The sequence below is a fragment of the Rutidosis leptorrhynchoides genome, chromosome 7 (genome assembly GCF_046630445.1).
Source record: "Rutidosis leptorrhynchoides isolate AG116_Rl617_1_P2 chromosome 7, CSIRO_AGI_Rlap_v1, whole genome shotgun sequence".
Taxonomy (NCBI): domain Eukaryota; kingdom Viridiplantae; phylum Streptophyta; class Magnoliopsida; order Asterales; family Asteraceae; genus Rutidosis; species Rutidosis leptorrhynchoides.
This window is the reverse complement of record NC_092339.1, coordinates 323,802,942-323,814,682: the sequence shown is the minus strand read 5'-3', so window position 1 is coordinate 323,814,682 and position 11,741 is coordinate 323,802,942. Positions and strand designations below refer to the sequence as shown.

General features: G+C 34.6%; 2 protein-coding genes across 2 annotated transcripts; one reads left to right on the top strand and one right to left on the bottom strand.

Moving 5' to 3' along the window:
- Window positions 1–966: 966 nt before the first annotated feature.
- LOC139858085 (NADH dehydrogenase [ubiquinone] iron-sulfur protein 5-B-like) lies at window positions 967–2,973 on the top strand. Its single transcript, XM_071846937.1, has 2 exons — window positions 967–1,176; window positions 2,652–2,973. The coding sequence occupies exons 1-2, from the start codon at window positions 1,027–1,029 to the stop codon at window positions 2,748–2,750; spliced, it is 249 nt and encodes an 82-aa protein (XP_071703038.1). The 5' UTR covers window positions 967–1,026; the 3' UTR covers window positions 2,751–2,973.
- A 4,114-nt stretch (window positions 2,974–7,087) lies between these two features.
- On the bottom strand, window positions 7,088–10,971 carry LOC139860251 (ubiquitin-like-specific protease ESD4). Its single transcript, XM_071849020.1, has 8 exons — window positions 9,971–10,971; window positions 9,803–9,882; window positions 9,558–9,648; window positions 9,375–9,473; window positions 8,574–8,666; window positions 8,368–8,487; window positions 8,094–8,197; window positions 7,088–7,181 (listed from the first exon to the last, which is right to left on the bottom strand). Exons 1-8 carry the CDS (start codon window positions 10,802–10,804, stop codon window positions 7,088–7,090), a joined length of 1,515 nt encoding a protein of 504 aa, XP_071705121.1. The 5' UTR covers window positions 10,805–10,971.
- Between the last annotated feature and the right edge of the window lie 770 nt (window positions 10,972–11,741).

Here is an 11,741-nt window from a genome sequence, read left to right as displayed (position 1 = left end):
TGACCACATCAGCCTTCAATACACCTTCCAGATCCGTTTCAGAATTTGATTCGCTAACAGCCTCCTTCGATTTCATGCTGTGAATCGTATTCGAGAATTTGATTGGAATTTTGATTTTTCTTTTGGAACTACGTCGATTAGGAGACATTATATACAAATAACAATGGAATTGATTAGATCTACTTGAAACGGAATGAAAATTGGAACAAAATACTGTTTGATTGAAGAAAATTGAGTCACAAAATCAAAATTAGGGAGTAGCTTTTGGTTCAATTTATTGTTGTGCCACTCTCTCTCCCTCAGCTTGTGCTTCCTTTTCTTTTGGTTTAGACTCCCCTCAGCCTTGCACGCACCACATACAGACTTGCATGCACCGTTCTTGGTGCGTGATCAGAGGACATTTTTATAGCTAAGATTTTTTTTTACAACATAAATACTTTCAGAAATGATAACATTTTGACCAATTTCCATATAATTTGGGGTTGCAGTTGTGGTTGAGTGGTAGTGGCCTGCCTCTAATACACTTGAGGTCAGGAGTTCGACTTCACCCGGCTACAACAATTACTTAAATGTAAATGCAACTCTATCCTGCCCATCCGGAATCACCCGGGCACCCCTAAGTGGGGTAAAGGGATGGGGGGTTTTACTTGGCCGTGCCCTTGGATCGGTTTCAAGGTTTCCTCCCGGGCAGCGATGGGGGCGGGGTTATTATCGCTGAATCGGCATAGTCGAAACGGGAGATGATCGCAACGGGTGGTTTAGTCCCCCTCGGGTGATCCCAATTTCGCTGTCCTAAAAAAAAAAAATTTTCCATATAATTTATTGTCATCATCAGTCGTCACCCTTCCCATACGATGACGATGAGGCCCAAATAACTTTTCCTAACTTAAGAAAATTAACAAGCCCAAATAACATATAATGACCCAAAAACAACGTTAAGCCCATAATCAACTAAACTGCATCGTGAACCTTAATTAGGTTCTGTAAATAAAAAAACCGATTGAGGTGGAAACTAGAAATCAATCAATGGCGTCTGGGTGGGGGATAACTGGAAACAAAGGAAGATGTTACGATTTCTGGATGGATTTCAGCGAGTGTATGTCTCGTTGCAGAGAACCTAAAGATTGTTCTCTTCTTCGTGAAGACTATCTTGAATGTCTTCATCACTCTAAAGAGGTACATACACTTTACCTGAATCTAATTGAATTCAATTGAAAACTCAACTTATTTTATGACTTAATTTGTACATAGATGTTGAATTGTACACAGATCCGTATCTGATTGACAAGCTGTAATGTTTAGGGCGATTTTAAACCCTAATGAATATGATGAACTGAGTAATTATGAGATTATTAGACCTTACTGTATGATTTTACTTGCCGATCACTCCAATTCATTATCAACACTTAAACATTTTAAGATTTTAGTTCTTAAACTAATATTACCAGATTCTGTTTGCTTTGTTGTTTGATCTGTGTATATATATGTAGCTGATGGATACATAATTTGAATGCTTGTTGTAAAAAAGGAAACTTATACCTGGACTTGAATTTTGATTTTGATGCGTATTCATTATGTTGTAGTTTTTTATGATTCTTCTTGAAGGTGAGTAGTAAAAAATGTCGGAGTTAGAAGGTCAAAATGCATCTTTATTTTGCTAGGGGTTAGGGTTGTGCTAGTTCTTGCCAGGTTACTATATTAGGTTGCGAATACTCCTCAGATATGGCACTGGAGTTAATTTCATCGTGCAAGTATTACCAGTCTTGATTTTGCTTATAGATTTCTTACTGAATGAAGTGAATGACCCATCTTTGAACCTGGTTTCATCAGTGTTTTGTGCACTATGCATCGACCGAAAATTTTCTCTGATTTGATGGTTTACTGAATACGTATAAAGTATCGATAGTGATATAGCTGGTCGGAAGATGGACGTTTACATCCTATGATGAATCTTCGTTCAGATGCTCTATGGATTTAAAGTTAAATTATTACAATGTTAGGTTATGTAGGTGCCTTCTTGTCGTGATGTTCCCTCCTCATTTCCGAGTCATGATTCCAATCGGTTCCATCATGAATAGGTAGTAGGAAGCCCACTAAAAGGTAATAGATATTTAAGATTATTATTGGTAATGAACAATACTAGTGAATCAAGTGGTGACACTCGTTAATTTGTTAAGGTTGCTGCACAATATTGTAGTGTTGATTTCTGAATTTCTGATGTTATGTTAATTCATAGAAGTATCACCATTTGAGAGTACAAGTTCTATACAAATATTTACTTTGATTTTTGGCGCTTTGTTTATTTCTGGGGGTATATATGATATTACTGCAAGTTCTCTACAAATATAATGCCAAGGTAGGCCGGTGGTTGGGCCCAGACATCCTTGCAAGAGGTCTCGGGTTCGAATCTTGGGGTGACCAGGGAAGGGTTGGAAATAGCCAGGGAGTATTCCTGATGGGCTGCGTAGAGTAGAGTATTGGGTCGGATTACTCGCCCTTCCCGGGTAACCCAAACATGGAAAACCTTACAACTTCTCTACAAATATACACAGAAAACAGTCTATTGTAAATTGTTTGCTGAATAACTACTTTACGAGTACCTACTCTACTAATATACGTAAATTGGATTGGATTTTGTTTTACATTGGCAGTTTCAACGACGAAACCGGATATACAAAGAGGAACAGCGTCAGATAAGAGCTGCTGCACAGAAAGCAAAAGGTGGAGATGAAGGAGTTCCTCATCACTAGTGTAAAATGCTCCTTTTATGTTGTTTAATAACTATAATGATTGAAGTGTGCAATCTATATGTTTCTGGAATTTGGTGCAATTTTGTGCGCCTCTTTGTTGTTCTAAGTTGTTGATTACCTCGTCGTCAGCAACATGCTTATTATATTGTCGATTTGAACTTTTCAGCACATTTTTTCATACAGTAATATTAATCATAGACCCCTTTTGTTGTGTTTTTAACAATTATTGGTGCATTCTACTTCATAGTTTTTTAATATTGCTGTCATTTAGCAATCACTTTTACTTTATTTAACTATGAGCCAAGGTTGCAAAAATCTCTACAAGGGTAGTACTCAGTCAGGAATGTTTAGGGAGTACTCGGCAAGTTGGGGAGTACTCGGATGTTAAGTTTGACTTTAAACGATTCTTGACCAGTTTTGACTGATTTTCCGAGTTTTGATTGATTTTCCGAGTTTTGATTGATTTTCCGAATAATCATGAGTTTCGGACGAGTTTGAACGAGTGCTCACCTAGTATTCCAAGTTCTGCAACGTATGAGAAATACAACATAAGTATACCTGTAAATCTACAAATTATGCTTGCAGTTTTTTCTGGGTAAAAGGATTATACGATCAGTTGCAATACTCGTACAGTACTCATACATGAATCTGTAGTCATGCACGTGCATTCCTACCCACACACACACACACAAATGCAAGTGTATAGTCTACCAACTTGTACACCTATATTTTTACATATACAATATGCTTCTATACAGGTATGTGAATGGTGATACACAGATGCGTGCTGTGTGATCATATGTGCTTTGATTTTATGGTGAAAGTTAACATAGAAAGACTTAATGTGGACACTTATAGTGGGACGAAGAACGAAGAGTATTACAAAGTCTTTTCTTTCATACTTCTTTTTATAAATTTTGACTACTAGTCCCATTTCTTTTAATGATATAATAATCTCATACCTTAGCTACTGCAGGTATAGGCCAGAATGTTTCGTTAATTACATGTGTTTATATTTCTTGTCACATATTAGGTTGACCATTGCGTAATCATAAACTCTCTAATCTCATTCTTAATCGCTTTTAGTGAAGCACATTAGGCTTCATCAATACACACCCATGTCAGTTTATCTCTGCAAAAGGGCTTAATAAGGGAAAGTATGAGTCCCTGTGCCGTGCCCGCTTTGTTGGTTCCGAAGCATGACGGCACTTACCGAATGTGCATTGATAGCCGAGCCGTGAATAAAATCACAATCAAATACCGTTTCCCAATACCACGGTTTGATGATCTCATTGATCAGCTACATGGTGCAAAAATATTCTCAAAGATTGATTTAAGGAGCGGGTACCACCAAATTCGAATGAGACCGGGAGACGAGTGGAAAACGGCTTTCAAAACACGTGACGGGTTGTATGAATGGATGGTCATGCCTTTTGGGCTATCAAATGCGCCGAGCACGTTTATGCGACTAATGAACCATGTCTTCAAAGCATTCATTGGAAAATTTGTGGTGGTATACTTTGACGATATCTTGGTTTATAGCGCGGATATTACTCAACATATGGAGCATCTTCGTGAGATTTTTAATGTGTTACGTGACCAACGTTTATATGCAAATGGGGCTAAATGTCACTTCCTGTCAAGGGAAGTAACCTTTCTTGGCTATATTGTGTCACAGGATGGAATACGCATGGATGACAGCAAGATTGAAGCCATTACTAGTTGGCCAATTCCAACTAGCATTCACGAAATAAGAAGCTTCCATGGACTTGCTTCCTTTTATCGCCGGTTCATTCGAAATTTCAGTTCCATCATTGCCCCGGTAACCGAATGCATGAAGGGTGGACGGTTCACGTGGAATGAGGAAGCAACATCAGCTTTTAACAACTTGAAGAACAAGGTAACTCATGCTCCAATCTTGATATTGCCGAATTTTAATGATGTGTTCCAAGTCGAATGCGATGCATCGGGAGTGGGAATAGGCGGAGTGTTGAGTCAAAACAACAAACCCGTCGCATTCTTTAGTGAAAAGCTTAATGAGGCACGGCGAAAATACTCGACATATGACCGCGAATTTTATGCCATAGTTCGCACTTTGGAAACGTGGCGTCATTATTTGTTGCCTAACGAGTTTGTGTTGTACTCGGACCACGAATCTTTGAAGTATATACAAGGGCAACACAAGTTAAGTCCCCGACACGCGAAGTGGGTTGAAATTTTACAAGCATATTCTTTTGTCATTAAACATAAAGCGGGTTCTCAAAATCAAGTGGCCGACGCTCTCAGTCGGCGTTACACGCTAGTTACTACTGTGCAAAACCAAGTCAAAGGATTGGAATTTTGGCGTGATCACTATGCTACTGATCAAGACTTTGGGAGCATTTGGTCTAAATGTGTGCAAGGTAACTTCCTGACTTTTGTGATTTCTAATGGATATTTGTTTAAGGGTACCAAACTGTGCATTCCGGTAGGCTCGCTACGTCACGCAATCATCACAGAGAGTCATTCCGGTGGACTTGCAGGTCATTTTGGGGTCAATAAAACAGTAGCAATGGTAAAGGAACATTTTTACTGGCCTCATTTGGTTAAAGATGTCAACCGTATTATCGCACGTTGTCGTATATGCCATATTGCCAAGACACATAGGACAAATGCAGGCTAGTATATGTAGTGACCCGAACTTTTCCATGTTTATATATATTAATTGAGATTGATATTTACATGATTAAATGTTTCCAACATGTTAAGCAATCAAACTTGTTAAGACTTGATTAATTGAAATATGTTTCATATAGACAATTGACCACCCAAGTTGACCGGTGATTCACGAACGTTAAAACTTGTAAAAACTATATGATGACATATATATGGATATATATATAGTTAACATGATACTATGATAAGTAAACATATCATTAAGTATATTAACAATGAACTACATATGTAAAAACAAGACTACTAACTTAATGATTTTTAAACGAGACATATATGTAACGATTATCGTTGTAAAGACATTTAATGTATATATATCATATTAAGAGATATTCATACATGATAATATCATGATAATATAATAATTTAAAATCTCATTTGATATTATAAACATTGGGTTAACAACATTTAACAAGATCGTTAACCTAAAGGTTTCAAAACAACACTTACATGTAACGACTAACGATGACTTAACGACTCAGTTAAAATGTATATACATGTAGTGTTTTAATATGTATTTATACACTTTTGAAAGACTTCAATACACTTATCAAAATACTTCTACTTAACAAAAATGCTTACCATTACATCCTCGTTCAGTTTCATCAACAATTCTACTCGTATGCACCCGTATTCGTACTCGTACAATACACAGCTTTTAGATGTATGTACTATTGGTATATACACTCCAATGATCAGCTCTTAGCAGCCCATGTGAGTCACCTAACACATGTGGGAACCATCATTTGGCAACTAGCATGAAATATCTCATAAAATTACAAAAATATGAGTAATCATTCATGACTTATTTACATGAAAACAAAATTACATATCCTTTATATCTAATCCATACACCAACGACCAAAAACACCTACAAACACTTTCATTCTTCAATTTTCTTCATCTAATTGATCTCTCTCAAGTTCTATCTTCAAGTTCTAAGTGTTCTTCATAAATTCCAAAAGTTCTAGTTTCATAAAATCAAGAATACTTTCAAGTTTGCTAGCTCACTTCCAATCTTGTAAGGTGATCATCCAACCTCAAGAAATCTTTGTTTCTTACATTAGGTTATCATTCTAATACAAGGTAATAATCATATTCAAACTTTGGTTCAATTTCTATAACTATAACAATCTTATTTCAAGTGATGATCAATCACAAACTGTGTTGAATTGACTCATTTTGAATTTGAAAATAATAAACTTTCCGGCCAAATTCAGATTTGGATTGAGAAGTTACAAAGTATGACTATATTTTTTGCTTGGAAGAAATGGAAACTTTCATGAATCTTTAACACAATGTGGGACAAAATATGAATATAATACAACAAATATTAGGGACAAAATAGGAATCTGGTAAGCTTTTGATCTTTCGCATTATCGTCTTTTTTGATATTGAATCATTGCTTGGTATCAGTCAACAAATATTAGGGACAAAATAGGAATATAATTGGTTTTTAATTATATTTTAATGAAATGGATATATATGTGAGTTTTATTATTTAAATCGGTTATATTTGATATTATATTATTTAATTGGGTAAATATGTAATTTTAAAGGTTAATAGGGGTATATGTGATAAAAACTCTTTAGTAGAAGCTTAAAAAAAAAAAAAAAAAAAAAACCTAAACTGTCATGTAACTTACCTGTTTGAAGCAGAGGCCAATGCCCCTGCTATAAAAGTCTGCGTATTTGATCATAAACACACCACAATCGAACCTGGCAAGAAATAATATTGTGATCAGTGAAGATACACATATTAGTAGACTAAGTTCGAAGAACAAAGAAGTACAAAAGTTAAAATTGGCGTATGCACTTCACACATGTATTTCAATTAATTTCATAAGCAACAAAGGGGAAAAATCGTTTAATAGTTGAAGAAACTCCATAACATCAACCATGGCACAATTTATTTTGCAAGGAAAAACAATTAAAAATTGCAATGATTTTGACTATTATAATACAGAGCAAGGTACGTTTTTCCAAAAAAAAAAAGAGAGTCAAGGTATGTATATATTTTATGTGGACTCATTTTTTACTTCATTAATTATATTTATTTTGGTTCCTATTATTTCTTATCATCGGTTAAACAATAAGTTGCAGTAAAAAATGTATTACAACAACAACAACAACATACCCAATTCCACATGTGTGAGGTATGGGGGAGGTGAGACGTAGACAATCCTTCCTCTATCCTAGAATAAAGAGAAATCATTTCTCCGCCCCGAGTGAAACACTCACAAGAGTAGAGAAAGTCCTCCCTCTCTCTGTTCAACGGATAAAGAGATTGCTTCCAAGAGGACCTCCGGCCCAAAGAGTAGAAAAACAAAAAATAAAAAAATAATAAAACAAAACAAAATAAAAATAAAAATAAATAAAGTAAATAATTTAAATAAAAAGAATAAAATGGGTCCATACATGATAAAAAGTAATAAAAAAGAGACGCCATGAAAATGGTAGAAGCAAATTTCCATGGGTTTTAAATCAAGCTTGGAGTTCAATTTAGCTCTAAACGGCAGTCAAGTCGCCCATAAATCGACGCTTGATGTTGCCTCAAATATTAGGGCCATAGGTAGACGCTTGATGTATTATTTCCTATTATTTTTAGAAAACCTTTAAAACAATACGCACCCGTTCTTCTGATTAGGTAAGTCTGTGACATATTCTTGCTTCCAAGAACTAACATCAATGTCTACCCCGTTCTTATCCTTCACCTCATCCACGATGTACTTAGCCTAAACAATATGAGCCAAATTAAAAAAAAAAAAAAAAAATCACATTAATTACCAATTAACTCAACCCCCGTATGGAAGACATATCTACTTCCAATTTTAACATCAAAAGTTCCATTAAAAAAATAATAATAATAAAAAATAAAATAAAAAATAATGGAATTTGGACATACCAAGACCCTCATGACTTGTTTGTCAATGCCTCCAAGGGAGTCAAGATACTGGAACTTTTCATCTTTTTTGTTTATAACAGCCAAGCACCAATGTATTTCTTTGTGGACAGGGACAAATATCTGCTAAGTGAGATATTGTCAGAATTGAAATTTTAATAAACATTAGATTGGTATTATTAGAAGATAATAAAAGTAATAAACTTTACTTTATCACAGTCGAGGAGACTGTATCCCAACTTCCTTTGGCTAGTCCATCTTCTAACTGACTTGTAATCATAGCCACCCCTTCCACTTATCAACTATGTAGAAGAAAAAAAAAAGATTTATAAACAATGAAAGATGTCCAATGCTCTCAATATAAAGTCTCATTAATCATGGTTAACAAATTTAGTTAATGATAAGCATTCTTTAGAATGTTGAAAGCATAATACCGACTAAGTGCTCTGATAGAGAAAAAAATTCTTAAATAATAAACTGCAACGGAATGTTAACGCAACAATCTTATACTTTTTTTATAATCTACTTTTTAGTGTCATATTTCTTCTAAAAGGTTTTGTAGTGTACTTTCTATTCAATACATTATATCGAAAACCATATACAAAATAATCCTACATGGCAATCCCTTCTATAATAGTGCTTGTCAAATTTCACACATCTACTGCTTAATACTTAATTCATTGCTGGTGCTTGCAACTACTATATAAACTGTTCTGAAAAGGACAATCACTCCTAGCTATCATAGTATCATCGACTTATAATTTTAAACACTGAGAATGAACATCAATTAAATCAGCCACTTGCTTTTCTCTCAGCCATATAAACCAAAGTAAACCTTGCAGAGTAAAATAAATCACAATGAACCCTCAACCCCTATTATCAGGCAGTTATAACTTTTAACTTTTAAAAAATTCCTCAAAGAAGGAAGGACTGGAATGTTTCTACTTTTATGGGAAATCGAGAGTGCATAGATAAAGGCAACAAGAAGGTAAGTGACGAAACTAACTAACCTTCTTGTAGAAAAACGTGTTAAAGAAATGACATTTCAGAAACTTTTGGGGTTCCTTCTTTTCCCTCTCTTTCAGCAACTCAAGATAAAGGTTAATAACCTATAATACAAAGAAATTAAGCACAACAGATCTTACTTAACACGTTACGTTACACCCAAATATCACATACAAAATTAGATTTACCTCATCATTTAACCATGCCCCAGGTCTTAAACAGCGTATAATTTCTCCAGTAATTGTAATGTTTGAATTCTCATGAGTGACCAAAACCTTCCTACAGGTTTCAACGTTCAAGTATCATTTATACCAAATCAAATAAAAAAAACCTCATAGAAAATATATTCATATACGAGTGTACTAACTACTAACCATATACACATATATAGATACAAAAATAGATACAGGCAAATATTTGAATAAAATCATACCGACTAGGATTAGAGAATGCATTTTTAACCAATTCAACGTCATCATCGGTAAGTTGGCGAAAAGGCTCAATCAATACATCCTGAAAAACATGTAAATTTAACACAAGACACCAAATCACTAAAAAAACTGCAACTTTATAATAAAAAAACACACATAAAAGACTTCACCTCTTCTTCTTTTGCAGGCCGTAATACTTCATATAAAGCTCTTTTTTCTTCAAGTAGTTGAATATCAAAATCCAATCTCTTTAACGTTGAGTCACGCTTTCTAGCTGATTCCTTTAGAAACTTTTGATGATACAACAAACCATCACTTACATCTGTTCTGTTATTCAATGACAAATTCTCCAAACTCATCCCATCTACCAAATCGGTAACCATTCCCGAAGAAGTAGACGTCTGAAACCCTAATTTTCCTTCAGCATTTTCATCTAATTCCCTATACATTTCTCTAATCTTTTGTACCTCTTTCTCACCTTCAACAATTGCAACTTCCTCAACACCCGAATCACCAGATCCATCATTATCGTTATCGTTATCGTTTTCATTATCGTTATCGTTTTCATTATCGTTAACGTTAACAACCTCAACTACCTCATCATCTTCCATTTCAAGATCAACATGCCTATGTTTAAAAGTCCCAAAGGCGGCTTTTTTCGCACAATTATAATTCGAAAGCAACAAATTCCCCATTCTATCACCTGAATTATTTGAATTGTTTCGAGAACCTGACATTACACTAGCACTAGTATCTATATGTTTATAATTTGAAGTAAATGTTGTAACAACTGTAACTGGAGCATGAATTTGTCTAGCAATAGGAGTCACCTGTTTCGGATATAAACTAAGCCTTGAAACTGAACTTGAGCTTTTTTTTACTTGCATAAAATTTGATGATTTGAGCTTCTTTGAACTGTGTAGATGATCATAACTGTAGGCATATGAAGATGATGACAAAAATTCAGCGTCACGTTTGTTGCGATTAATCGTTAATGCGCCCATGGTTGATTATTATTATAATCTAGGGTTTCGAATAAACCCTTGCGACGTGCGGCTTGAGGACACAATTTGAGCATTTAAAACCCTAATCTGAAAGGCGATTATGTATTTGCTCTCAGTTGATTGAATTATCACGAAATTGATTTATTGAAGGTGGAATTTGAACAGAGGATTTGGTGCAGGGAGATCTGTTTTGGGTTTGGATGTATATTACTCCTTATATATACTCCGTAATACTCCGTAACTTATTACTTTGACTTTTTTTCTCCATTGTTCCCTGTATTATACCTCATATTGCTAACAGCCTTCCTCGATTTTTAATTTGACTTTTAGAATCTTATGTTTATCAAAAATTTACAATCAGCATCCCTCTGTCAAACTGTCGTTAAAACATTCCGTTAAGTCTTGACATGTTTCTTGCGAATGAGAGTAAATTCGTCTTTTTACCGCTTTTCATCATCTTTATTAAAAATGAGGGACCACCGGCAAAAAAAAAATCTTATAATTTATATATTTTTTTAATTTATTTAGTATTTTTTTATATCCATCCATGTCAAAAACAAAAAACAAAAAACAATCAAGAAATCTCTATCTGATCACTTCTCACACATTATCACCTAATCCTTATATTATTGCATCATCGGTTCATAACACCAAATGTCATATCCAAAATATTGAAGCATGGTTTCACTTTGAGTCTCCCAAGAAAGCCCACCAATAAATACTTTAGTAGAAGTTTTTTCAAACAAGTGACAAATTTGAAAAGGCGCAAAATCATCTCCAGGCTATTTCGGATGAAATTGAAAGCTGATATGAGTTCTTATCACTCATTTGAAGTACGTGAACATTCAATTAGGACTATAAAACGCACAAAATTTCCAGATCTGAGGTTTACTTCCTAGACCTAAAAGTTGAGATTTTAAATTCGGATTAAATAGTC

Bases quoted from the DNA above. Each gene is read 5' to 3' on its own strand.
- LOC139858085 (XM_071846937.1), top strand. From the start codon at position 1,027: ATGGCGTCTGGGTGGGGGATAACTGGAAACAAAGGAAGATGTTACGAT. The intron at 1,177-2,651 runs GTACATACACTT...TTACATTGGCAG, and splicing joins GTCTTCATCACTCTAAAGAG to TTTCAACGACGAAACCGGAT.
- LOC139860251 (XM_071849020.1), bottom strand. From the start codon at position 10,804: ATGGGCGCATTAACGATTAATCGCAACAAACGTGACGCTGAATTTTTG. The intron at 9,649-9,802 runs GTATGATTTTAT...TGAAACCTGTAG, and splicing joins GCATTCTCTAATCCTAGTCG to GAAGGTTTTGGTCACTCATG. The intron at 8,667-9,374 runs GTTAGTTAGTTT...TCTTCTACATAG, and splicing joins ACACGTTTTTCTACAAGAAG to TTGATAAGTGGAAGGGGTGG.